The sequence below is a fragment of the Tachypleus tridentatus genome, chromosome 1, assembly GCF_004210375.1.
Source record: "Tachypleus tridentatus isolate NWPU-2018 chromosome 1, ASM421037v1, whole genome shotgun sequence".
Classification (NCBI taxonomy): domain Eukaryota; kingdom Metazoa; phylum Arthropoda; class Merostomata; order Xiphosura; family Limulidae; genus Tachypleus; species Tachypleus tridentatus.
In genome coordinates this window covers 46,169,610-46,196,390 of record NC_134825.1, presented here as the reverse complement: position 1 = coordinate 46,196,390, position 26,781 = coordinate 46,169,610, and the positions used below count along the sequence as shown (strand labels likewise).

At 30.9% G+C, this 26,781-nt stretch overlaps 2 protein-coding genes across 2 annotated transcripts in view; both read right to left on the bottom strand.

The window, feature by feature from the left end:
* Positions 1 to 2,039: 2,039 nt before the first annotated feature.
* LOC143247459 (tubby protein homolog) lies at positions 2,040 to 25,795 on the bottom strand. Its single transcript, XM_076495612.1, has 7 exons — positions 25,667 to 25,795; positions 24,360 to 24,472; positions 20,606 to 20,720; positions 18,591 to 18,689; positions 13,863 to 13,950; positions 12,038 to 12,121; positions 2,040 to 8,239 (listed from the first exon to the last, which is right to left on the bottom strand). The coding sequence occupies exons 1-7, from the start codon at positions 25,724 to 25,726 to the stop codon at positions 8,106 to 8,108; spliced, it is 693 nt and encodes a 230-aa protein (XP_076351727.1). The 5' UTR covers positions 25,727 to 25,795; the 3' UTR covers positions 2,040 to 8,105.
* LOC143247463 (uncharacterized) overlaps positions 25,780 to 26,781 on the bottom strand; it is a 65,249-nt gene continuing 64,247 nt past the window's right edge. The window contains exon 5 of the mRNA XM_076495627.1: positions 25,780 to 25,917. Within this exon, the coding sequence (XP_076351742.1) occupies positions 25,834 to 25,917 (84 nt within the window). The 3' untranslated portion in view covers positions 25,780 to 25,833. The remainder of the gene's footprint in view (positions 25,918 to 26,781) is intronic.

The following is a 26,781-nucleotide window of genomic DNA, read 5'->3' as shown; positions in this document are numbered from 1 at the left end:
ATAAAAATGTAACTTTAACTAGAATTATCGCACCAGGCTTAAGCTAACACTGAAGTAATAAGTTGTATACTACCATACCAGCCGTTTCTGCATATAAATATTTTATTTTATTTCTGTTGTTGTTGTTTTGAATTAAGCACAAAACTACACAATGGGCTATCTGTGCTCTGCCCACCACGAGTATTAAAACCCGAGTTTTAGCATTGTAAGTCCGCAGACATACCGCTGAGCCACTTGGGAGCTTTTATTTATGAAAATGTTTTTCGTCTAAATAATATGTTTGGAATTTACAGACATTTTCATCTTTGAAAATAATTTATATTTATCACATGTGAACTTATCATTATCTAGAATACTATTAACAGAAATATTGGGTTATTTTCTGTGTTTATTGTGTAAAATTGAATCTCGGCTTTTAACATTAAAAGGTAATAAACTTACTATTGATTCACCGGGGAACTTTTTAAGGGTATCTCTCAAAAATTTAGAAATTTTAAAGTAGGAAAAGACAGAAAACTAAATCAAATCATGTGATATTCTTCAAACAGAAAGTAGATACTATCTAGTAATATTTTTTAAACTACGTTTTATGCAAGTTAGTTACATGTTATCGATGTGAAAAGGAAATAACAAATTAAAAGATATCAGTGACGTTATTCTAGCTTGGCAAACTCAGAGCTAATGTCTTTGTGCATAGTCACAAATGTGCTTTAAATCCTCCTTGATAACTCATGTTACCTACTACAACTTCTAAATTATACTTGATGTATCTAATGGTTCGTCTTTCCCTGTACGTGTTAGTATGAATTTGGAGTTAACCTTTTCTTGTATATGTGTATTAGTTTCAACACACAGTTCATTCTGGAAACAGATGTTGACATAAAGCAATTTTATAAATGATAGCGATTATATTCAGTGTGTATGAATACAAGCATGCTAGTGAAAGGTATTAAATTTAGCTCCCCTACTTTTATGGATATTGCGAATGACAGTAGATGAGTATAAGATACTCGTCTTTATTACGAAGGAAAATATATGAGTCGAGAATTTTCAGATAGAGCTTATTTTTAAGATAAATTATTTTAAGTTAATTCACACGTGCAATTGACATGAGGCTGTAGCACTAGTACAAAGTAGCCTTCAATGTTCGGTTCTAAATTATTGGAAAGACAGTCTCACATAATAATAAGAAAAAATCAATCAAATATAGTATAATCATTATTATATAAAAAAAGTCAAACTGGAAGTCAGATACTTACCTGAGTATGTCTTACACCACTGATTACTCGAACTTTTACTTAACTGGGTGAATGTTAAATAGGGAAATGAGACTGGACATAAATGTATGAAAAATGAAGGATATTTATTATCATGAAAAAACCTCAAACACAGACTACCAAATATCCAAGATTTCTTAGACTGAGAAAAATTCATATTTACCATACACAGCATGCGTTATCAACCATGTGCCTGGCCATTCATAACACATAGGTGTAATAATAACCTCTATATATCAGATGTATTTCATCCCCCGAAGTACAATAATGTTGTGAGTGGTTAAACCAAGTGACCTTTCCAGGCGTTCTTTAGTTCTCTTTTGTGGAAATTGTATTCTCAGAGAATGGTAGTTTATTATTATTATTATCAAATATAAACCTATTGTTTAGGAAGGTCAGAAATATTAAATATATATATAAGTAAATTATTTACTGGAGAGACAACTCAATACTGTGATAAGTGAACGTTGAAACTGTTTTCTCTTTCTTTGCAAAGTACATTAAAGAAGTGTTACAAAATATCAATTCTAAAATATTTTTGGGTTAAAATTCCTAAAAAATTGTTATTACTAACTTAAATTTTTAAAATAGATCTGCTGGTATGCTCTCATTTCGTGAATAGTGTTCTGTGGTCCAGAACATAGTTAATTAACACACTATAAGATACCTAAAAATATATCATTTTTTATTTCAATCTGTGTTTGTCTTATCTTTGTTTAACCCTCAAACAGCGGGAATGTTGTAGGTAGCAGCATAAGGTGAAGACGGTTGCCTTTTAAGGGTTAATGCATGATGACATACGTAGTAGAAAAGTGTAATGAACCTATGGAACCAGTATGTTGTAATTTAACATGAATAGTCTTCCCTACTTTTGTGCTGTTCACCTAAGATTAAAATTTGTGTAGATATCATACTTAACTTTCAATAAGTTTTAATATTAAATTTTTGGTCAACCTTGTTTAGACATCAAATTAAAGAATGATAGGTAATGGATGTTTACCTCTGGAATATCATCATTGTAAGATTCATATATCTGTGTATACAGTTTTTCCTTTTTTTATTTTTTAAGTTATTGGTTCAGTTATGGGACTAAGTACACCTGTTATTAACTTGTGAAAGGTTTTAAGTTTTAAACTGCAAGGGCAATCAATGTTACTTTGATCATCTTTATGGGTAGTGTTTGACTTTTTTGGTGGAAATCTTTTTGTGCATCTACAGACAGATAGAGAAGTTGAAGAGTTAGATTTCACCCATTTGACTAGGACTGGCTTTATAAGAAAGCCACTGGTCTGTGCCTACTCTGTAGAGTTTGAATTTTGTATTGGAAGTGTGTAGTTTCCAACCAGCTGTGTTTCAAAGTAATAAGATATTTGTTCTTTCTAGTTATATCAGCTGATCAGTTTGTCCACCTTATGTTGCATTACCTTTTCATACGAACATTTTCTCAAGTTTTATTTAAGGTTTGGTTTCATTCACTATTATATTGTGTTACTATTCATTCATTATGTTTTTGTTCTTATCTATGTTTTTTAGCATGTATTTGTGTCCTATGGCTAAATTATTTCATTTGGTTAACTCATAGGGACACACCTTGAGCATCCACATCTACTTTGCTAAATATTATGTTCTTGTTATTACAAGAACCTGTTGATTTAATAACCTGAGAAAGATTACTACACTGTGAACCTTCAGATGTCAACATTTCATGTCTTAACTTGCTACTGACACTTTTCTCAAACCCCAGCTTAAATAACAATATGTGAAACTGCATAGAAATGGCAAAGTACTGAGTGATTATTGTGTGAAAGAAAGGACAGGGAGGCAGCTAGTCAGTAGCAACTTATCACCTACACAAAAGAATTGACTATCACTCTTGTAACACACTTACAACTTAAAGTGCGGGGGATATTTTATGGTATCACATCGATTCATACACTGCTTGCCAACTCTGAAATACATAGTTCTACCACAGAGCCAACCCTTTCCTACAATATGTTATCATGTGTCTGTCAGTGAATATAAAACCACATTACATGGTAGTGTGTCAGTTGCTGGATGGTATACATAAACGTACTTTTTATGAATATCATATTTAATTAATAATTTACACAACATACATTTAGAGAGATTTTATAAAATTTTATTAACTATTCACACATTATATATATAGATACTGATAAATATAGGAATTATACATTTGTACACAGCTGCAAATATATAAGTAAACATCACTACATGAATCACTAACTGTACAACAAATGGGTATTCACAAGGACAGAGGAGGTGACAACATTTAGTTAGATATCACTCAATGAAAGTTTCAATAAATGCACAACTTTATACAAAGTTTTCATTTTTCTCTTTCTTGATGATTCAAAATGCAAGCATAAATATAAATCAGTGACTGAATATAATTATCAGTGGTTACATTCTATACAAACAGTAAATGACTTATATCCAACATCAGGGCATACAACTAATAACATAAAATAGTATATTACAAATGTAGCTGACAGAAAGATCAACAACAAATGTATCTGACAGAATATTAAAATGTTAGTTTTGGCAACTATATGACAGCAAGAGGAATTACTACCCAGTAACAAAACATCTGTATAACAATATAATATACTTGTAACACAGATTCTTAGGTTACCATCAGACTGTTCTTTGAATTATATTTTCTAGAGTTGGGTTGCAAATATAATAATGGTAATAGATGAAAATAAGGGTTTTCTATCTCAGTCTGTAAATACTGTTGTTTCACTATTCTACTTTAAATTAGATAAACAAGATAAATATGGCAGAATATATTATTTGAAAGTGTTTTTGTTTTATAAGGTTTTTCTAAAGGCAATTGTTTTAAAATTTCCATGCAATATCTGGTAAAACTAATTTTCAGTTTTAAAAACATCATAGCTAAAGTTTTTGAAGCTGTACTACAAACTAGTATATAATGTTGTCTATGTTTGAGGGGAAAAAACACAAGCTGTGCTCCTAATGATATAGAAACATAGGCATATAAACAACATAACAATAAAATGAAATGGCAGAAACTGTTAGATTCATATGAAAAAGCTGAAAATAAATCATCAAAGGTGACTGAGCTAAGTGATTGAATTTATGTTTCTTTGTGTAATGGCTATACTTTCAGAGAATATTGCACTACAGCAATTATTGCACAGCTGTAAGCATTGCTAGCTTTTAGTAAATTGAATTTTGTGTATTCCATGGGGTGAAAAGAGGATATATTTTAAATATCTGAAATTTTACACTTTGCTAATTTTTATTTTCAAGAGAAACAACTTTTCTCTTGACTTAAAGTTGACTTAAACATGTGCTGCTTATCACATTCACTGGAAGCCAGTTAATTTTATTTTACAAGCAACAGAAAATATACAAAATATTTAGAATCCCACCAACAAACTCCCCACAGAAAATTCTAATTATCAAATTTTACACATTTTCAAACAAAATTAAACACATTGTTTTTATTATACATATAGGTCTCAAATATAAACAAACATGGGCAGTTTAGAAGAAACTTTATATGTATAAAACACTTAAATTTTGTAAACAAACCAACAATAAACATGGTTACAGAGTCAGAGATAAACAATGTCTTTATACCATTTAAAAAACTGTTTTAATTTTAAAAAAAATATAACCTCCAAAAACTTTCTTCACTTATAAATAAATTCTGATATCACACTTCTATGTTGGCGTTGCTATCACTATCTGTACTGCAACTAGTTGCTATCACTATCTGGATTGCATAGTTGCTACTCTTTTAAATATTATGGCATCTTTGTCTATCATAACATATAAATTATTTTACCACCAATTTAGCATAGACTCAGATTGTTTTGAAATTAAAAGCTAGCTTAATATTGATTGAAAATGATTATATGCTCAGTAAAATGTTTACATTGTTTGTTCGATTATTATATTAAACTTTGTCATTTTACTTTTATAATAGTTCACAAAAGTAAATCCAGAAAATCAATGAAGAAATCCTTATCTTGTAAAATTTAATGTAAGGGTAAAACAAAATTTAAATACATAAAGTCTTTTTCAAATCAACTTTCTGATAAAGGTAAAGAAATAGTTTTTTAAGTTATTATATGTAAATATATACAAGAAAACAAATCCATCAAAAATACTGAATTTCAACTTTTTGTACAGTGGAAGATTTGTGAATTTAGGAAAGAAGGGAAGGGATGTAGAAGTGGTTGTTGTGTGTGAGGAAGAGATTAAGAAGATCCCCTACTGGATCAGAGGCTAGTAGCTTTTTAATAAAAGGACACAATAGCATGTACAGCAATTTGTGAAAAAAAAAAACAGTAAACAACACATTGTCAAAAGCCTGGTATCAGAGAAACTAGTTTTGACACATTATTTGTGTGTTCTCTTCAGTCTCACATTGACAGTTTGTTCCATTTACTCTGGGTTTTTTCACTAGTACCTTTTTTCAATGAAAAAAATACAGTATTTTGCATTTTTCACAAATTTTTGTGACACTATCTAAGTTCACCTGTGATGTAGCCATGAGCCTAAAATATGAAACAAAAATCAGACTAACATGTTTTTTTTTTCAAGCATTTCCAAACATTACTGGATACAAAACAGAGACATACTCAAAATTAATCCATTTTCTGATAGCTCTAAAGCTTAATCATATCTATCATTCCACATTAATTCTCTAATTATAATTCCATGTGCATCAAACTATTTAAAAAAAAGAAAGAAATCTAACACTTCTCTGACATAAATTTTGAGATAAAAATCAAAATAACAAAATAATGAGGTTTAAGAACTCAACTCCATTCCTTATGTTAGGATTAATGTAAAATATAATGTTCAATAACATTATTGATGAACAGTACTATAGAACAGCTTTCTAGATGTAAAACATAAACACACTGCCACTACAGTTTTGAATAAATTCATAGGAACAATAAATTATAAAGTCTTGCAATGTTATTTTCTAGAATTCCAAGCATAATTATTGTGCAAAGATGAAAATCAATAGGACATTGTTCAGTATTTGTGCTGTACAGATGTAGATCAATTAGTTATTGTAAAATCATATAGATATAATTAAAAAAGACATTACTAAAGCTAGTAATCCCACTTAATTTTTTATTACACCAAAAAAATCTGACTGACATTTTACACTATAATATACCTAAATAACTGAGAATTTAGTGGTACATATAATAGTGTTGTAGCCATTTATGGGTGTAAGTGGTCAATGGCTTGTCCATTCAGCAACCTGGCCCACCGAGTAAGAAACTATGTGATGGTTTTCTTTTTATTTAGCTTCTTGTAATTTGTCTTCAGAGGTTTGTACATTTACTGCCCATCTATTGTAACTTTGGGCCCACCCAAAATTTCACATCTGGCTATGTCACTAATGTACAAACTGTTTCATGAAACAGGTATGAATATCAGTATAAGTTAGAGAACCTATACTTGGCTTAACCTCATGCTATGTAAGCAGGTAATTTTTCCTTGTTAACAGCTAGCTAAATTGTAGAATTGTCTAAAGGTATACACTAAGAGCAAGTGTGCAAAACCAAGTGGCATATTTTATAATCTAAAACAGGTCAATGTACAACTCTGTTATAAATATTTCAATATTTAACATCGGTTTTATTACTATTATACAGTGTAGCTTTGAAAAGAAATTTTTGTGTTCAGTGTAAAGCATTAGGATACCCTCTAATATAAGACTTTTCAAAAATTATTTGGACCAATTGGAATCCAAAACTGACAACACATAACTCAGTCTTTCAGATGATTAGAACAACATTGGTTGTTATGAACTTGTAGCTATCATGTACATCTTTAGAGTTTTATATTTATTGAAATAAGTAATTACTAAAAATTAGTGAGTGCACTAGTGGTAATGAAATAAAACCAGGTAAAACATTGTACTCGATGAAATGAAATTTAAAAAAAAAAAAGATAAATGTATCAGAAATGAAACCCAATAACCTTCGTGAACTTTATAAATGGGTGATATGCTTGAAATCTTATTTGTAATTTTGAGACTTATACTTGGTTAAAGAAGGATATGGTATATAGGACATCTACTTCATTTTATATACGTAATACACCATTTATAGGAAAGCTAGTCTTCCTAAACAACAAAAATGCCTTGAGTTATATGTGGAAGACAAGGGATACAGTTATGCACTGAAAAATCAAGGTTGCTTATTTCATTTTAATATTTGTTAGTCAGTCATGCTGGGAAAAAAAAAAGGTTAGAAATGTACAGAAAACAGTTTTTAAGTCTTTTCCAATTTACAAATACTAAACAGTTTTTAGAATATACTCATAGTTTAAAAGTTTGATATACATTTAATTATTCTTAGCCTTATTTTTAAAAATTTCATCTCAGAGTCAATGTTTGCATGCATATTGGATTAAAAAAGAGAAAACTGATAGACATAATAAAATTCATACACCTTTAATAAAATATTACATACAATATCACAATGCTTTCTCTATGTTTTAAAATTATTTAAAACATACATTTATGTATGCTGGATATGATATGTATTTATATGGCACAGGGAATACACTATAAAATATAGGTTATACTTATTAACATAATATTTAGCATGATGCAGGATTACACTGATTATTGTTATTCATAATGGTTCCCTCACTATCTAGCCTAAACAACCATCTTAGACAAAAGCACACCTAGTTTACTTCACTTATTTCGAAAGTATCACTCAATATGTGAGCTTACAGGATGGAACAATGTAAAACCACCACCATTTTTTTTTTAAAATAGTCCCACCAGTATTATAGAAATTATTCACATGCTAGTTTGGTGTCAAAACTGGAGATAGCAATGGCAAAAGCTTGAAGTCCACACAGTGGATAACTGTAGTCCATACTAAAGATATCTTCTGAAACACGGCCAAATTGCATAACAGTGTAGTCCACTATAGGTAAATGAAAATTACACTTAAATACCATTCTGCTGAAACAATTTATATAAAAAATGTATAAATGAAACTTATTAAAAACATTAAAATATTAAAAAAATGTTAATATTATACTTATCATGATGTAATACAATTAGTACAAAAAAGAACCAGTGTCGAGTTCAGCCAAATACTTATGGAATTTTACTCTCTATTTGGAATTCCAAGTGAAGTGCCAATTATTTTTTTTAGAAATCAGTACAATGTTATGTTATTTTGTGTACTTCTTGTCTGTTTAGTTTGAGTGGTGCATGAAGAGGAATCATTAATTTACAAAAACCTTGACACTATTATTCTGTAAGGCCAGATCCTGGCAAAGGTGAATAGTACCTGTATTTTAATAAGAATTTCACCACTGTACAAATACAATGAATCATAGATCAACTATTTAAGGTTTCAAACTGAAATAGTTTCTAATAAATTACAGAACTTAGGAAAAACAATACAGTTGTATGTTTCACAAATACATCTTTCATTCACAACCATGGTTTTGCCAGAAAATGCATCTTCAATACAGTTCAAAAATGAAAAACCAATGTTTGAAGTTGCAGGAAGATTTTTGTGCAGTATTGAGTCAATTGTTTGTAATGTTTCTGCAAGAGTGCACATTATACTCTAAGACTTGTTGGTGCATTATAAAAGTAATGGTGAAAAACTACCATTTGATTAGAGTCCAAGAATTGATAACAAATGCACTATATTGATTCTACATTATCTCTACTCTTTCAGTTCAGTGCACTTTATACTCTAAGACTTGTTGGTGCATTATAAAAGTAATGTTGAAAAACTACCATTTGATTAGAGTCCAAGAATTGATAACAAGTGCACTATATTGATTCTACATTATCTCTACTCTTTCAGTTCAAAATTAAGAGCAGCTAACACAAGTATTGCTATGCCCAAATTTCAGAAACCAACAAAATTGTATAGGTAAAATATTTTTGAAAGCCACCAGGTAATTAACAATATAAATCAAGATAGGTTTTGTTAAAAAGTCCAGCTCAATATTTTCAGTACGTAATTATTTCTTACAAATTCCACTTTCTACTAAAACATGCTCTTTTGAAGAAATTTATCTCTTTCTTAAGTTTGCTTAATTGTACTTAAAAAGAAATCTTAAACAATAAAAATTGTTTTAATCTATAATGCGATTCATGTGACCACAAATTACAAAGTGTATCATACCAACACGTATTATAAAACCAAGGCTTTAATGTCAAATAAAAGCTACTTTCATGAAATCTTTTAAGTGTCATCCTTGGAGTAAAGTAAAGCTATTACTGTAATATCTACATGAAATCAAAACCTATACTGGAAACTGACTCGTATCTTTTGGTGCATTACAATGATCCAAGAATTAAATGGATTCTAACATTATGTTAAAAGAAAATATTACATGTATCAAAGAGATTAGACAAAAAACGCTGAGTGGCCATTCGAGAAAACAGTTTGTCAATTATTCTTTTCTTTTTTTTGCAGTTCAAGATACAAATCTTACAAATAAAGTATCCACATTCTTAGTAACTTCAATTAAGTTGAAAACAAAACATGTTACTAAATTTACAATTTACTGTTTGTTTGAAGTTAAGCACAAAGCTATACAATAGATTATCTGTGCTCTGCCCAACATGGGTATCAAAACCCAATTTCTAGTATTGTAAGTTTGTAGAATACTGTTGTGCCACTGAAGGGGGAGGGGTTACAATTGATTGATCTAAATAAAACAAAAAGAAAATTCAGCTACAACTTTTAAACAAAACTAATCAAGATACTAAAACTAAATACAAGGTTGGAGAAAATGAGATTACATAAGAAGAAAGGGTGGAAGAAATAACACTGATGTAAGACAGAAGGACATCACAACATAAATGAAGACTCAGGAAAATCAATCGGAATGACTTTCACAGAGACTTCACAAATATCAGAGTGCTAGCCTATAGATATTAATAAATGTGGGCTATAAGTTGTCAAAGAAACTTTACAGAAACATACATAATATGTTGCTTTCTTACTGGTTTCAATTTGGCTCCAACACTTTGACAATGTGACTGGTACTAACAAATTATACTTCACAGATCCAACAAATACAAATAAACTAACACTTGCAAATTTCAGTTAACTTGCAAAAAGATGAGAAATTATCCAAAAAAAACAATCCAGTAAATTCAGTTTTTTCTTCTTCATCAGAAACTCTGGATATCTGACAATACTCCATTATTTATCAATTACTGATTTTAATATTTTATCTAAAAATGCACAATCAATGATTAGGAGCCAGATTCTGACTCTTGGCTAAGACAAGTATCATATCATAACATACAAAAATTCATCTATGGCCCAGGATGTTTTGTAGATATCACTAAAATACAGAATTCTAACTTGTACTTTCCAACACCAGTCACTTAGTTTCTTCCATTAGTGAATACTTTAAATAAACATATGAATTCATTTAACACAAAATAACTGCAGAAAAAAATGCAGAAATACATAAAACTTCATAATCTGAAAAATTTAGAAACACATAATCATTAATTCATATTTGATACATCCACTATGGTAATTATTACTTGACTATGTTTTGAAATCAGAAGTTCCCAATACAGCCATACATGTAGGAGAGCTAATATATATCCCTGACCAACAAATGTGGTTGGTAATTAGCAGATCTAAGAAAAGATATTCACAGGCTTCCTTTGAATTAAAACATGTTTTGGTTATTACCACAGAGTGCAGTTAAGATAAGTGTCTGTCCAAAACAAAAAATTGTGGGACCATAACAAAACAAAGAAAGTAGCAATAGAAATATCCCAAAAATAATTTGAAAATAGTGAAAAAAAATGTGGAAAATAAAATGCCCTTTATAAGGATTTTTTAAGTTTGTTGTTATTTGTTTTTAGATACAACTATATCAAATTCTCAGTGATTAAGCTTTACTCAAATTATATAGTGCTATAATGGCTTTGATTCCAAGAAAACAAGAAGTTTATTGGCACTGCAGTAAAAGTTAATCACTTGTTTAACTTGGATGCAAACATGTATGTAAAGGCTACAATAACATACAAGGGCATTAAAATTTTAAAAAGTGCACATTTAATGAATTTATTTAAAGTTTACAAAGTGTAAAAGAATTAAAGTAATGCTAAAATTGTGCATACTTCATTCAGAACTTTTCTTTGCTCAGTAATGTAAGGATTAATGTTAGCTTAAACACTTCAAACTTTGAAGGGAATAATGGCCATTGTTTGTACTTTTACAACATAAGCAATTAAGAAATAACAAAGTTTGAAGGGAATAATGGCCATTTTTTGTACTTTTACAACATAAGTAATTAAGAAATAACACATACTATCCAGGAACAGAATTTGTGTTACACAGTTTAATTAAAAAAAGGGTTGTATCTCAATAGTGCAAGTTACAGTGTAATTAAAAAAAGGTTGTATCTCAATAGTGCAAGTTCACATTTATCCTCTATACCAAGTTTCCCAACTTATTACCCATTTGAATGAATAGCCAGGTAGTTTTAAATTGGGTTGTGCCCCACAAGTTGGAAACTGTTACTCTAAACTGATGTACATTTTTCATATCTCTCTAGCTATCTCTCTCTTCATATATATATATGATAGAAATTTGTCTTACAATAGTACTATAAACTGTTTGAAACCATCTATCCTCCAGTTTGTCACGACAGTTAGATAAATTTTCCTTTTGCACAAGTTATCATTGGGTTTCCTATTTTACATATTAAAGACAACTTACCATTACTGTCATAAACAATCTGAAAATTCTTCACTGAGGCTTGGGTTACTCTCCCATGAAAATTTAAAACATAGGACTGGGTTTCTGAAAAATGACTAGATTGTAAATTTATCCAATCTCAGAAGAGAAAATATTTAGTATTCCATGATAGCATGATAACAAAAACTAAAGTACAAATATTTAATCAAATTTGTTTGTATGAAAGTATATGTAGCAGAAAGAGAAAATAAAATCACCTTTTTTTTACATAAAAATGAATATAATAAAACTAAATTTCTGTATCAAAATTTTTTTATTTAAAAATATTAGTAGTAAAATAGTGTTAGGTTCAATTCACATTCTCTATGAGACTGTATGAGATCTAATTACTCTTTTATTATGTCTCTGCAGAGAGATGCAGTTTTCTTTTTTCTTTCAAAACATTTCATTTCCTGATAGACTGATTTAAAACTTGGTATGGTTATACCTCGGTACCTTTTTCATGTTTTGACTTAGGTCTTCAGGAATTATATGGGATGAATGTTCAAACAACTCAGAAAATGTATATTTTGGGCTCCTATGCAGTTACATTTAGAGCAATCAAAATGAACAGTTGGCACATATTTTCATGCTTCAAACACACTGACATATAAAAAAGTAAGATTTGCTCATATTGAGTATTTATAGATGGGTCAAAGGTAAAGAAACCCAAAATTTTGGGGTTTTTGGTCAATCTCTTGGCCATATTTTGATCAATTTACATGGAATTTGGTATAAAAATACTTTTCTACAGTTCCAATACATATTCATACAAAAATGTGCAACATATCATTCTGGTCATTTTAGTGAGGTTTAAAGGTTACAAAAAGCACAATTTTATTAGTTTTGATCTATTTTGGTTATGTTTCAACCACTTTAGGTGGGATTTAGTGCAAAAATACTCTTTGCATATCTCAAATAGAAATATAGACAATTTTGGAATTTTAGTCTTTTGCTAAATTTATCAGCAAGGAAAACACAATTTGGTAAGTTCGTTAAATGTTCGTGTCTGTGTCAAACAACTTACATGGCATTTTGATAAAAAATACCTTCTTGCAAGTCACAAGCAGTGATATAGTTTTTTATTTCTTTGGTGTCAGTATTGGCCATGTTGGAAATGTGTCAGAAAGATGTGTTGCATTCATTCATGAATATTGGACTCTCTAATTAATTCATAAATTTGTATAACAATTTAGTCCTTAATTCATATTATAAACAAGTTTATGATTTATATAAAGTATTTGTTTTAAAATTTCTTGTATTACTGTTCTTTTATGAGCAAATTCCTTTACAATTATCTAGAGAAAATAATTCAATATCCAGTCCACATACAAATTATAAAATACTTCATTCTCTCATTAATGTTTCTACAAGTTGGAACACTTGTACGCTACCATAAATTGTTGTAGGCCTACATTCATGAATGCCTGCATGAAGGGGCAAGACAGGGTGGGTATTCCTTAAATTTCACAAAACCTTCACATATTACAATGAAGGTAAACTAATGTTGTGGTTAAACTAAATATGATTAGTAATTTTTACTATAACAGTAAATTTCTCTTTACAATTAAGCATGCATTACACACATTCTTTTAGGCTGTTTATTTACACTATAAAAGCTGATCTCCTCCATACAATGTTTGTTACCCCTTGAACATAGTTCTGTGGGTGTCCATGCTTACATTGCAAATTATATTATTGTATAGTTAATGGAGAATATTAGAATTAAATCTACTAAAGTTTGTTTACAAGTAAACATGATTAAAAGTTGGTAATTCAGAACATGTTGTACCATGTGGTTACTTACTATTATTCCACATAGGAGCTTTGTTGTGAAGAGTCAATAAATTTTCCACATTCCCATTTCGCCACCTTTCAATTAAGGTATCTCTTTCCTAAAAGTTTAAAATACTGTCATTCTTTTTACACCAGAAAAAGTTTACCTACAAACAACTTCTGAGATAAAAACAATCTTTTAATATATTTGGGTAATAAAATAAGCAGCAACATTCTACTCAAAATAATTTTTTCATATTTTCAACATGCATAGGTTTCTGAATTTCTTAAAGTATATTAGTATATAATATCTGTATAATGTTTCTTGATTATACTTTCACATTGCACCATAACAACTTTTCTTTTTAGAGTTATGAAAGTTATTTTCATTCTAACTATTATATTAGTGCTATTTTTCCAGTGTATTTTATAAGTATATGCCTTTATAAGTTGGGATGAATGATATTACTAGACTATACTTTATATGTACATATCATAAACAACTGTATATATTAGTTTATATCATAATATTATGTTTTATGCATCACCTTATATACAGAGAATTAATCAAACTTCATAAGAATGGCTTGTATATGCAAACAGTCAGATATTACCACAGATGTGTGCTGAGAAGCCACAAGCAACATATTTAAAATATATATATTTGGTTGACAATGCAATACTGATATGAGTATATTATGGCTATAGGATACACAAGCACTTTTTCAAAAAGAAATATTCAGACAGTGAGACTGTGAGATATAATCAATAAACAAAACAGAAAAACATGCATGACAGACCATTTAGGGCAGTAATCTGGATAACACTCTTATCTGCCAAATGAAAGCTATATTATTTAAAGGAAAACCTTTGACCATGAAAAAACCATTATAAGAAGGTTGGTAAATTTTCTTGTACTACTGATTAAATGATAAACAAATACTTCAAGTTTTAAAGGTGACAAAAACTTATAAAACAACAGTTCAAAAGATTCCAAAGATATTTGAAATGTTTACATTTTTCTTGTATTTCCTTGTATTTTTCTTGTTTACATGTATTTCCAATAGATACTTTCTTCCATTCACACAAAGCTATTTCAATATTCTATCTGTCCTTTAAGCATTGCTAACACTTTTCATGCTCAGTGCACCAGTCTGTGCACTCAATCAGTTCTGCAGCAATTTTGAACATGTACATATCATGTGAATACTCTCCACTAATAGTACTTCACCACCTATAATGATGCAGCTAGCTCCTTCTGCTATTCTCACTCAGCCATCACTTTCAAGAATTGGCAGGCTCTAAAAGAAGAATGCCAGTTGTGAGAAGGAAGGGTGGGAAGTGTGTGAGTACTTATTGAAAATACATTTTCAGAAATATATTTTCAGAAAAATATTAACTTTAAATAAAGACTTACTTCTTCTCACAATAAACTAAAACCCCACATTGCAATAGTAAAGGAGCCAGTTTAGGTACATTACAAAGAAACCAAATAGAAAGCAACTGCTCAGACTGAACAAGTGTGCTCAGAGATGAAAACAAAGTACATTAGTGGAGGTACTACCATACTTTTCTAGAAGCACGTATTCACTTAACACTTGAAAGAGGAAATGAATCTGATTTGAGGAGATATAAAGGATATACACAACTACAATTTGTTCTGAGAGGTGCAATCCATAGTAAAATATAAACAGAATTAGCTACATACATGTGCAACCTCAGCTAAACAGATGAGGTTCCATAACTTGCCCTTGGTAATAGGAAGTTGAGGATCCAAAAAGATATACTGTAAGATAAACATAGTGGCTAGCACATATGGATTGTGTTAGATACATACTCAACAACCCCTACCAAAAGTAAACAGAGTGTAATACATCAAACAACCATAATTACAATAGGTAAATCAGCTTTACTCATAAAGTCCACCAGTAGTCTTGAGGCACATCTCATCTCTGCAGTGAGCATTATGGTGCAATCAGTAAATAGTGCAAGTTTGAGGCAAAGTATATACACCCAACCATGCATCTCATGTCACAAAATAGGATCCCATTATCAGTGGTAAAAATGAGGCTTGCTGGAAATAAAAGCACAAATGAGAGGAAGTTATAACTTACACTACTCAAGGGCTAAAGGTTGTGCATATAGTTGCCATGGGAGGGAGATGATATCCACCTAAAACAGATTGTGAAGATAATGAAAAATGAAGATATGAGGAGTAGTCCACATTCCAGCCAGAGCAATTTTCCACAAAAAATAGCAATGACAAGCAGCCAAAGACATAGTGATATGATGAATTTTAAGAGAAGAAATGTTTTGGAAATGGCAACTCATTATGAATAAGTCTGAAATTGCCCATCTAATAAGTTGACAAACCTAACCAGTCAACATGACAGAAGACAAACCAGAAGGAAGCAGAAGGGTGTCATGGGATAAAAAGTTAGGAACATAAAGCTCAAAAAAGAGTCAGAATATGCCACATAATATTATAAGGAGCAAACTGGATCAGAATAAGAGTATCAGTGGAAGAAAGTAGGTAAGGAAATGGATGTGAAGTTCAAACAGTCTTTACATGCTGCACAAAACTGAGAGAAGAAGGATTAGTCAGAATATAGGATTAAATAAGAAGAAAAGTAGAGGAAGCAAGTAACATTAAGTATCTGAACTATGATGTCTGCAAGCAAGGAAGTGAAGGCAGAAGATATACCACTGCCTGTGGTAAACTGACATGAAAGAAAGTCTAATGGATTGTCTAATGTACAGTCAGTACCTGGGCTAAGACAATGGACCTGACAAAACCTATGAACAAAGACAACTTGTCTGATATTTACAAAATAGGGACCGAGAAAAAAGTAATGACAGGAGAGGTTGTACAAGTAAAGAACATAGCAATGGGAATGATTGTTGCACCAGTCAATATGGAGCCACCACTTGGCTGAGACATAAAGTGGTTTGGAATAGGGATAGATGAAACTCTGTAAAGGATTGGAATAGAAGGGAAAGCATAGATGTGAAGATTCTTCCAATCTTGACAGAATACAACCATCCACAAAGTTAGTTGGTGAAGTGCTAACTGAGAAAGTAAGTAATGAGTAGGAATAACAGATAGAGATGGCACAGTACTATTGGTAGAGAGTAGTCACATTATATATATATATGTTTAAAATAAGTGGCACAGTACTATTGGTAGAGAGTAGTCACATTATATATATATATGTTTAAAATAAGTGGCACAGTACTATTGGTAGAGAGTAGTCACATTATATATATATATGTTTAAAATAAGTGGCACAGTACTATTGGTAGAGAGTAGTCACATTATATATATATATATATGTTTAAAATAAGTGGCACAGTACTATTGGTAGAGAGTAGTCACATTATATATATATATATGTTAAAAATAATGGCACAGTACTATTGGTAGAGAGTAGTCACATTATATATATATATGTTTAAAATAAGTGGCACAGTACTATTGGTAGAGAGTAGTCACATTATATATATATATGTTTAAAATAAAGTGGCACAGTACTATTGGTAGAGAGTAGTCACATTATATATATATATGTTTAAAATAAGTGGCACAGTACTATTGGTAGAGAGTAGTCACATTATATATATATATATATATATATATATATGTTTAAAATAAGTGGCACAGTACTATTGGTAGAGAGTAGTCACATTTATATATATATATATATATATGTTAAAAATAATGGCACAGTACTATTGGTAGAGAGTAGTCACATATATATATATATATATATATGTTAAAAATAAGTGGCACAGTACTATTGGTAGAGAGTAGTCACATTATATATATATATGTTAAAAATAATGCAAAATTGAGGAGGTATATAGACTGGCTTGCTACGCACGAAAATCTTTAGTAATACTTAGAGGCCAGATAGCAGATTAAAGTAGCTATGTGTGAGATGAGGTAATACTGTATCAGAATAAACAGCTTTTACTAAAAAGTGGCTGAAGAAACTAAAATTACTACAATATCACTCAATTACACCTTTGTTATTGATAAATGTAGCTTAGGAAACCATCTTTCATGTGCAATAAAGTGATAGAGTGCCTGTAAACAGTTTGTCAAGGCTTATGGTCCAAGATTAATCTTATTACAATAGAAATTGCTATGTTGAGTAATGGTATGTGAATATGGACATCAATCAGAGTACAACAGCTGTGGAGGAACTGGGTTAAAAGGCAGCATAAGATCTACATCATCATTCTTTTAGAGTGTGATTAACTCTCTTGACTTTGCAAAGCATTATTATTGTATTATATTCACATCCATGTATGTACTGTATTAAGTGCTATTATTGTATTATACATATTACATGTACATGCTCTTATCTATTTTTGTAGTATCTACTATTTCATCTTATATATTACATGAATATTTCATTATCTACTATATAAGATACTTTCATTAAACCATATATTATATATGTATTTTGATCTTTAGTGAGCTACAGTAATAAACTATTAAAGATTCTTTGTACTCTGAGACACTTTCAGTTAGTTTTTAATAATATAAATATACATTTTTATGGTTAATTCAAAATGATGTTAAAAGTAATAAAATTTCTCTTAAAAGTAAATGCTCTCACCAACATGTTTCACTTGTTATAAAACCAAATGTTTCAATTGCCTACTGGTAACTCACCACTAAGATAAAAAATTTCATAATGTCTTATAGCTATAAAACATCCTCAAAAAAAAGATTAAAAACAAAGTCACTCACTGAAACTGGATTAACATCTACTCTCTTGTGTTCAAATGTCAATGCTGGAATGATAATGGTCATTTTTCGTGGGCCTCGAAGTCCAAACACATTTGTTTCCTACAATCCAATAAAATTTCATGATACATTAAACCTCATACAATGAATCACACTGCATTTAATTCATATATATATGGCAGCTAAAATTCTACCACAAGTAAACAGGATGTGCAGAGCTGTGACAAATACCAAAATTAAACCTGCAGTAAAAAAAAATGATTATATCATTCTGCTTTCACATATGTGTTAACATTTGTTTTATATTAAAATGTTCTGCACGTTAATGCAATATTTGGTTCTCTAAACTTAGTCTTAAACTGGAAATTTCTTGTTGAAATGGTCCTTTTTAGTAGTTTAAATAACCACAAAACATCAGTCATTTAGGTTGCAAAAAAATAAACTCAAGTCCTATGAAAGTTATTAAAAGTAAAAAGAGTAAAAATGATACAGCCTAGCCTTTTACAAATTATTTTATAATGTTATCAAATTTTGATGAGTTTATGGCTAAAACCAAACTGTTTTAACATAGTTATTTTGAATTCAGATGCAAAAGTTTTTCATCAATGAACATTGATGCAGATGTGTACTGTTATCATTATGATCAAGAAAAAAACATTGTTATAGCAACCAGTTCCATTAGTTAACCTCCAAACAAATAGGTGTATGATGATCAAAGTTATGATCTAAAATGCAAATAACATATTAGTTAGCCTGCACTCATAAGAGACCATTTGGTAAATGTGGTTTTACATTTTTATAGTTCATAACATTTCACTTAAACATGGAATATGATCACCAATGTTGCATGCTTAAAATCAGTGTTTATGTGTTTCAGAGTTGTCTTTTGTAATTATTTTGACAGATGTGTTTTCAGGAATTTTCAATATTTGGAATCACTTAACAAACTATGAAAAATCTCCTAAGAGCAGCTGTTACATGCTTAATGGGAATGAAGAACATGGCATTTAATTTGGTCTATCTCTTCTTCCACAAGGAATGTTTTGGTCAGCTTAGCAAGGTGGTGTGTGTTACCACCCATTATGATGAAAAAATCATAATTAAATGCACCAGAATGTGTTAGTACAAAAGCTCATTGGACATGATCTTTATCAAATGTGGTATTAGTGGTACCATTCAGCAGAATGTAGAATTCAATAATGCTTATTCCTGTTCACATATAATATGTCTATAACCTTCATGTGTCTGTAACATTCCTGTATGAAAATGGGGTAAATCAAGTCCCAGGTGTACCCAAGATGTAAATAATCCTGTTATCTGGCTGCATGTCAAAATCTAACTTATCTGCAAAATCATATTGGTTCAAATGTTGTTTCACTGGATGTATCCCTGGCACTATTACAGGTGTGGTTTTTTACACTATTTTATGTTGTATGTGTTATACACAGAATACATTTCATCTTGCATCTCATGTACAGGCTGGTTTTATGAAGACATGTAGTGCGTGAAAATCTGGTTCTGTATCAGAACCTGTATGCTGTGATAGCATCAAGTTGGAATTAACAGACAATGATTGTCTCCTTGTGTCTTGGAGGATATTTGCCTTGCCTTAAGTGTTTAAACAACCATACCATGGATTTTAAAGCAACTTTAGTTTCTACTAATGACATTTCTGAAACACTTGGGGCCAATATGCAACATCTCACTATAGTTGGGTAGTTTCATTTGTTCCATAAATCTTGACAAGTAAAACATTCAAATGTCTTCAATGAGGACTAGTCACAATTCATGAACAATACCTAGTAATTTGAAATATATAATTCAGTTCAAAGAAACGAGACAATAAATGTGTAGAATATACTAAATAACTGATAAACAAATGCTTAATTTTCACAAGAACGAACTAATCAGGATTTATATAGTTTATAACAATAGTTTTCACTTGTTATAGTTAGTGCAAATTTCGATAGTACTCTAATCATGAGAACAGTGCAGTTTAAGAAAAGAATCAAACTTACATAAAAAACTGTAGCAACTTCACAATCTATGCTTTTTTCGTCGCCAAAAAGTCTTCGTCTTTGTGGATTATCACCACAATTGAAAACAGTAAAAGATGTACCAAAAAGGTTAGATCTATTCAAAAAACAATAGTAATACAGTGTCAAGAATATATGAAGGTTACGCACAAGGTACTTTCCCTTAATTGCTACCATGACAACTTATAATATCCAGGTGCTCATTTTGTTTTGACATACTGTAAAATTGTTTTATTACTACATTTCCTTTAGCTTCCAAAAAGGCTATGATTTCTAAAAGTCAATAAGTTTTCAGTTATACTGTGTCTTACCAAAATAAGTTCAAAGTTAGCTTCATCAAGTAAATTAAACTTATGCATCAACTCAAATAAAAGTTATATAAGTTAATCATAAGTTTGATTGGTAAAAAATATTATAAAAACACCCCGCCATTTTAAGATTGATATCTTTATTTCAATAATGGCAGTTGTCAACATTAAATACTATAAATGAAAGTGTATTTAACTATTGGGACCTACAATATGTAAAAAAAAAAAAGTTTTAGACCTCACACACAAGTGATGTCTTTTGAAATGCTTTGTTTCATAACACGTCGCTTTGTTTATTAGGTCCGGGAGGTAACTTTTTCAGTTTTTACTAAATTCAACACCCAGAATTTCAGGATATTGTTTTAATTTTAAATACTTATAGTACACCTATGAGACCTATAGTATTACCTGTTTACTATTTAATAATTATAACACTATTACGAGATCATAATGTTATATTTCCAGTACTTTAATTATTTGTTCGACAGAAAGCGCTGCTGACTTGATGATAGGAATAAAGTTAAAAGTTCATAGAAAGTAATCCTAGAATACCCAGAACGTTAATAACAAGGAGTCTTTGTAAAACATAAAAAATGAGTAAACATTGTTATTATGTACGGTTTTACTTAATAATGGGAATCGTGATGAAACAAAATGGCAGCCATATATATCAGAAGATTCGCTACTTTTAGCATACAATTAGATTTCATGGTAGGTTAACAAGAGACTCTGATTAATAATAATTTTTTTTTTTTTTGTTTTTTGAAATTCGCGCAAAGCTACTGGAGGGCTATTTGCGCTAGCCGTCCCCAGTTTAGCAGTGTAACACTACAGGAAAGGCAGCTAGTCATCACCACCCACCGCCAACTCTTGGGCTACTCTTTTACCAACGAATAGTGGGATTAAGTGCTTATCATGCTTTATCAGCTTGGCCATGCCGGGCCTAATAAAATGGAATTAGGTACGTGCAATTCCACACTTGGTATTGCCGGCACATAAAGCTATAGCTAATATAAAGGAAACAAAACAAGTACAATAACAATTAAATTTTGTGGCCAGAAGTAAGGATCGATATATTGGAAACCTAGCTAGCTTTAGTAATATATAGAAAGTTTTAATTCTACAAAAAGTTGTGAAAAAAGAAAGTCAAAACTATAAAAATTGATTTACTTTAAATGTAAAAATCATTATTCCCACTTTGGCTTAGACTTAGCATATTTGCAGAGATTTGACACAGTAGGGATAAAAGATAAATTTTAAGTAATTCATTTGTTGCAGTTTTGAAGGCGTTCGACTCGTAATCTGAGGGTCGCGAGTTCGAATCCCCGTCGCACCAAACACGTTTGCTTTTTCGGCCGTCGGGGCATTATAATGTGACGGTCAATCCCACTATTCGTTGGTAAAAGAGTAGCCCAAGAGTTGGCAGTGGGTGGTGATGACTAACTGCCTTCCCTCTAGTCTTACACTGTTAAATTAGGGACGACTAGCGCAGCTAGACATCGTGTAGCTTTGCGCAAAAAAAACAAAATTGTTTTAATACTTTTTGTAGCATTAAAATTTTCTCTCATTATATATCTAGAATGGATACGTTTATATCGATCTAACCTTATTTTTATAAAATTTAATTTTGTAATTATAATTGTAAGTATGAAAACTTGAAAAGCAACAAGTCAGTTTTCAGTTTGTTTTGTGATTAAAAGGTAGTGAAGTATTCATATCAGTGTAAGTTATGTTAATTAATTAGCCATGAAACTGTACCAGTAGTTGTGTTTTTACATTAGTCGTTGTACCATTCAGATCTAAATTTCTTAGTGAGTGTAAACTTTATTTGTGAACTTAGGCCTACAACTGTCTATCAGCAATAGTAGTCTTTATCAAACATTAAGGATTTGTTTGTTTTTTAATTTCGCGCAAAGCCACTCGAGAGCTATCTGCGCTAGCCGTCCCTAATTTAGCAGTGTAAGACTAGAGGGAAGACAGCTAGTCATCACCACCCACCACCAACTCTTGGGTTACTCTTTTACCAACAAATAGTGGGATTGATTGCATATTATAACGCCCCCACGGCTGAAAGGGCGAGCATGTTTGGTGTGACGGGGATTCTAACCCGCGACCCTCAGATTACGAGTCGAACGCCTTAACCCACCTGGCCATGCTGGGCCCAAACATTAAGGAAGAAATAAACTAATCTCTTATCATTTCATGGACTAGACTTTGTTATAATTTAAAAGAACCTGCCAAACAAAAGCAACTGCTACAACAGTAAAATTATTTCGGTTAATTTAGCCTAAGTGGAAGATGCGAATGAGGCTCAAGGTATTATTACATCATTTAATGTCTACAAATTATGACACGTCTATGATACTAGGTATTAGGTTTAATGGTTACTTATTACAACACACTGAAGAAATTTGAGATTATAATATGTTAGTTTCTGCTAATTATTCCATACATGATTGTTAGATTCAAGGTATTACTGTTTGAACGTTTGTATGCACATCTTGATACACTTTCGATTAAACAGGAAAGTTTGGTTTGGTTTAAATTTCGCGGAAAGCTACACCAAGACTATCTGCGTTAGCCGTCCCTAAATTAGCAGTGTAAGACTATAAAAGGAAGGCAGCAAGTTATAATCACCCACCGCCGACTCTTGGGCTACTCTTTTTCCAACGAATAGTGGGATTGACCGTCACATTATAACGCCGTCACGGCTACAAGGGCGAGCATGTTTGGTGTGACGGGGATTGAACCCGCGACCCTCAGATTACGAGTCGAGTGCCTTAACCACCTGGCCATGCCGAGCCAAACAGGAAGGAAAAAAACTACTTGTAACCACTGTAGCTAATATATATATTTATCATAGTGCAAGAAACAGAGGTTCTATGACATATAAATTAAAAACCCCATCAATTTAGAACAGTGTCCAAGACAAATACCATTAGCATATTCATTAAATTAGAAATTCTAAAATGAAAAGGCCTTACGTAATTGCTATAAGGAGAAAAATTTTAATTAATATTTTTTGTCCGAATTGGAAATTATTTAGAGCCACACAAGGGGTATTTGCGCTAGCCATAACTAATTTTTAAGTTATAGACTAGATGGAATGCAGTTAGTAAAAAGCAAACATCATCAACTGATCGTAATCAAATAGTGGGGTTATACAGTCTGTTATAATACATCCACAATCCGAAAATACAGAGAGCGTTTTTATTGCAAGGGGATACGAATCATGAACCCATAGATTCACAGTGTGGCATCCTAAGCACTTGGCCAAAAGTACCCTCAACTCAAGCAAAAACATATTAGTGCTATTTTAGGATTTTTAGTTTGACCCCAAGAGGGTCGTGGAAGCCATTTTTCTCTACGTACAGTTTACATCTTCAACTTTTTTTTTTTCTTCACAAGTACATACACCTACAAAATACCTTAGTTTTCCCACAAACGAATTTCCTCCTCGAGATAAGTCAGTTGGATCCACAGATATCACGTAATTGGAGGTTTTACTTTTCTTCCTCTTTCGCGCAGCAAGCAAAAAAATCTGTTAAAATATTATAACAAAGAAAATATTTATAATAATTCATTTTCATAAGTTAAAAGAATGATCATACTATTACAATAATATTAAATAGTTGTACACAAGATATAAATATTTATAATAACTCTTGCTAACTTTGATTTTACTGCTGTTTATTATGAATAAGTATGAAGATTGAAGATTTTACATAAATTAAAACCAGTAATAACGTTTTACTGCTTTATTCTGTAATTAGGAAGTAATTATCTATCGCATTCAGATATGCAAGTAACAGATTGCTTGTCGTGAAATAGATAAATAATTTAATTTTTAAGTCGGAAAATATTTTTCCACACAGGACTGTTAAAAAGATAATAATATATTTAAAATATTGGTTTGTTAAAAACTATTTGTTGTAAATATGATCAACAGATGACAGCTCTATAACAAAACATTTGCTATTTTTTAAAATCTAGTGAAGTAATTTAAGGTCAGAGGTGAAGCTAGGCGCTGGCACACAGTGCCCATATCCAGATTATACTTGAATGTGCCCTGAATTCCTACTTGGTTTACTTAAAAAATGAAAATAGAAAAGCTATAATTGATACCATGCTGAAATGTTGAAAATTTCCGCAGCTACATTCTCGAGCCCCGACACTACGAAGCAAGCACCAAGCGGCGCTTCTGCTTCAGAAAATGTTAAATTAACAACTACACGTAGAGAGCGTAAACTAATTACAACACACTGAATAATTTTAAGGTAATACGTTTAGTTTCTGCTAACTATTACATAATTAATCATTAGATTAAAGATATTACTGTTTGAACATTTTTATGCACATCTTGATACATTATAAAAAACAGAAAATAAAAAATTATAACCAATGAAGGTAATATGTACGTCATAGTGTAAGAAGTAAAGATCATTAACAACTTCATTAAATTTGAATTTCTAAAATGAAAAAAAAAAAATTCTTACGTAGATGCTCTTAGGTAATAAACTTTTTATTATTTGTTTGATTTAGAAATCACTTAGAACCAAACACGTTATGAAGATCTAAAATTACTCAACAGTTTATTCGGATAAAACAATTGTTTGTATTTAGAGTACGTAATGTATGCCAATATTGTGTATTAACATTGTACCCTTTCAAAATACGAATTATACAGACTTTCTCCTATGACCATCTGATAGGATATTTTAAGGCTTATTATTACCTTCCTTCCATCGTCTTTTTCTAAATGTAGAAAATAAGTGGGAAACAAGCCTCTATCCATCCCTTTCTTGTCACGAGTGATACAACATCGAATAACCAGACCCTGAGGGCAAGGCTCACTAACAAATGCTGGAAGATTCTCTAGTAGATATTGCAGTTTACCGAGGCCTAGACCTGGTTTAGAATTTTTTCATCAACTTGGTCATCATTGTATGAGTTCATTGAACTTGGCAACGCTGAGAAATCGTGAACCTGACGAGCAAATGTTATTGATAATTAAGTAAAAAACTGAACAAACTTTCTAATTATAACTACACATGCACACATACATATATATATATAATACCAATTTTATAGAAGTTTATTTAACTATCACATAAGCTCGTGAATAGCTCGTGAATACAAACAACTTACACACAATGTAAGAATGAAAAGAAGGACATGTTTATGGTGTGGTGTTGCACTTTGATTATTGAATTATTAGTCATATGACATTGTTTCTCTTCGGCGTGTAAACGTATTAAACTAGAAAGCCAATCCGTAGAGCACATACCTCCGCCACGGAGCGTTAATCATACTTGGCTCTTAAAACATAGGAAATTGTGTTTATATGTCAGTCGGTATCAACGGGCACGGACCACTTTTGACAGAACAATGACAAATAATAGTTTACACAAGTTCACGAAGTTTCATCAAACTCCCAATCATTGTTGACTGAGTTTATAGAGCTAAAATAGTGTGAAAAATCGGTCCCATGTTAAGAGATAGTTTTTTGTTTTTTTTTGTTATTTCGTTGTGACTTGATCTCCATAAACTAATCACTTCTAAGTTGGTTCGTAGTCTAAATGTATACCATTCTTCGTTAAAATTCATTGGGCCGTTTTCGAGATACCTTCCTGTCAAACACGTAAACAAACAAACAAAAAAAATCCACACAGGAGTAATTAGTATAAGTGTGACTTGAAATAAACTAATCAAACGCAAGTTAAGACTTAACGTCAGGTATCGAACTTTATTATAGTAACAAAGCACGTTAATTTCTTGACTTATACAACGAATTATATTGATATGTTTTGTAGTCTAAAAGAAAACAAATCTTGGAATGCATCGTTTCTA

What these genes read in the sequence shown, in the direction of transcription:
- LOC143247459 (XM_076495612.1), bottom strand. Translation starts at nt 25,726, where the DNA reads ATGGATAGAGGCTTGTTTCCCACTTATTTTCTACATTTAGAAAAAGAC. An exon ending in AAAAAGACGATGGAAGGAAG is followed by an intron (nt 24,473 to 25,666) that starts GTAATAATAAGC and finishes ATATTTTAACAG; the next exon opens with ATTTTTTTGCTTGCTGCGCG. An exon ending in TAGATGTTAATCCAGTTTCA is followed by an intron (nt 13,951 to 18,590) that starts GTGAGTGACTTT and finishes TTAAACTTTTAG; the next exon opens with GAAAGAGATACCTTAATTGA.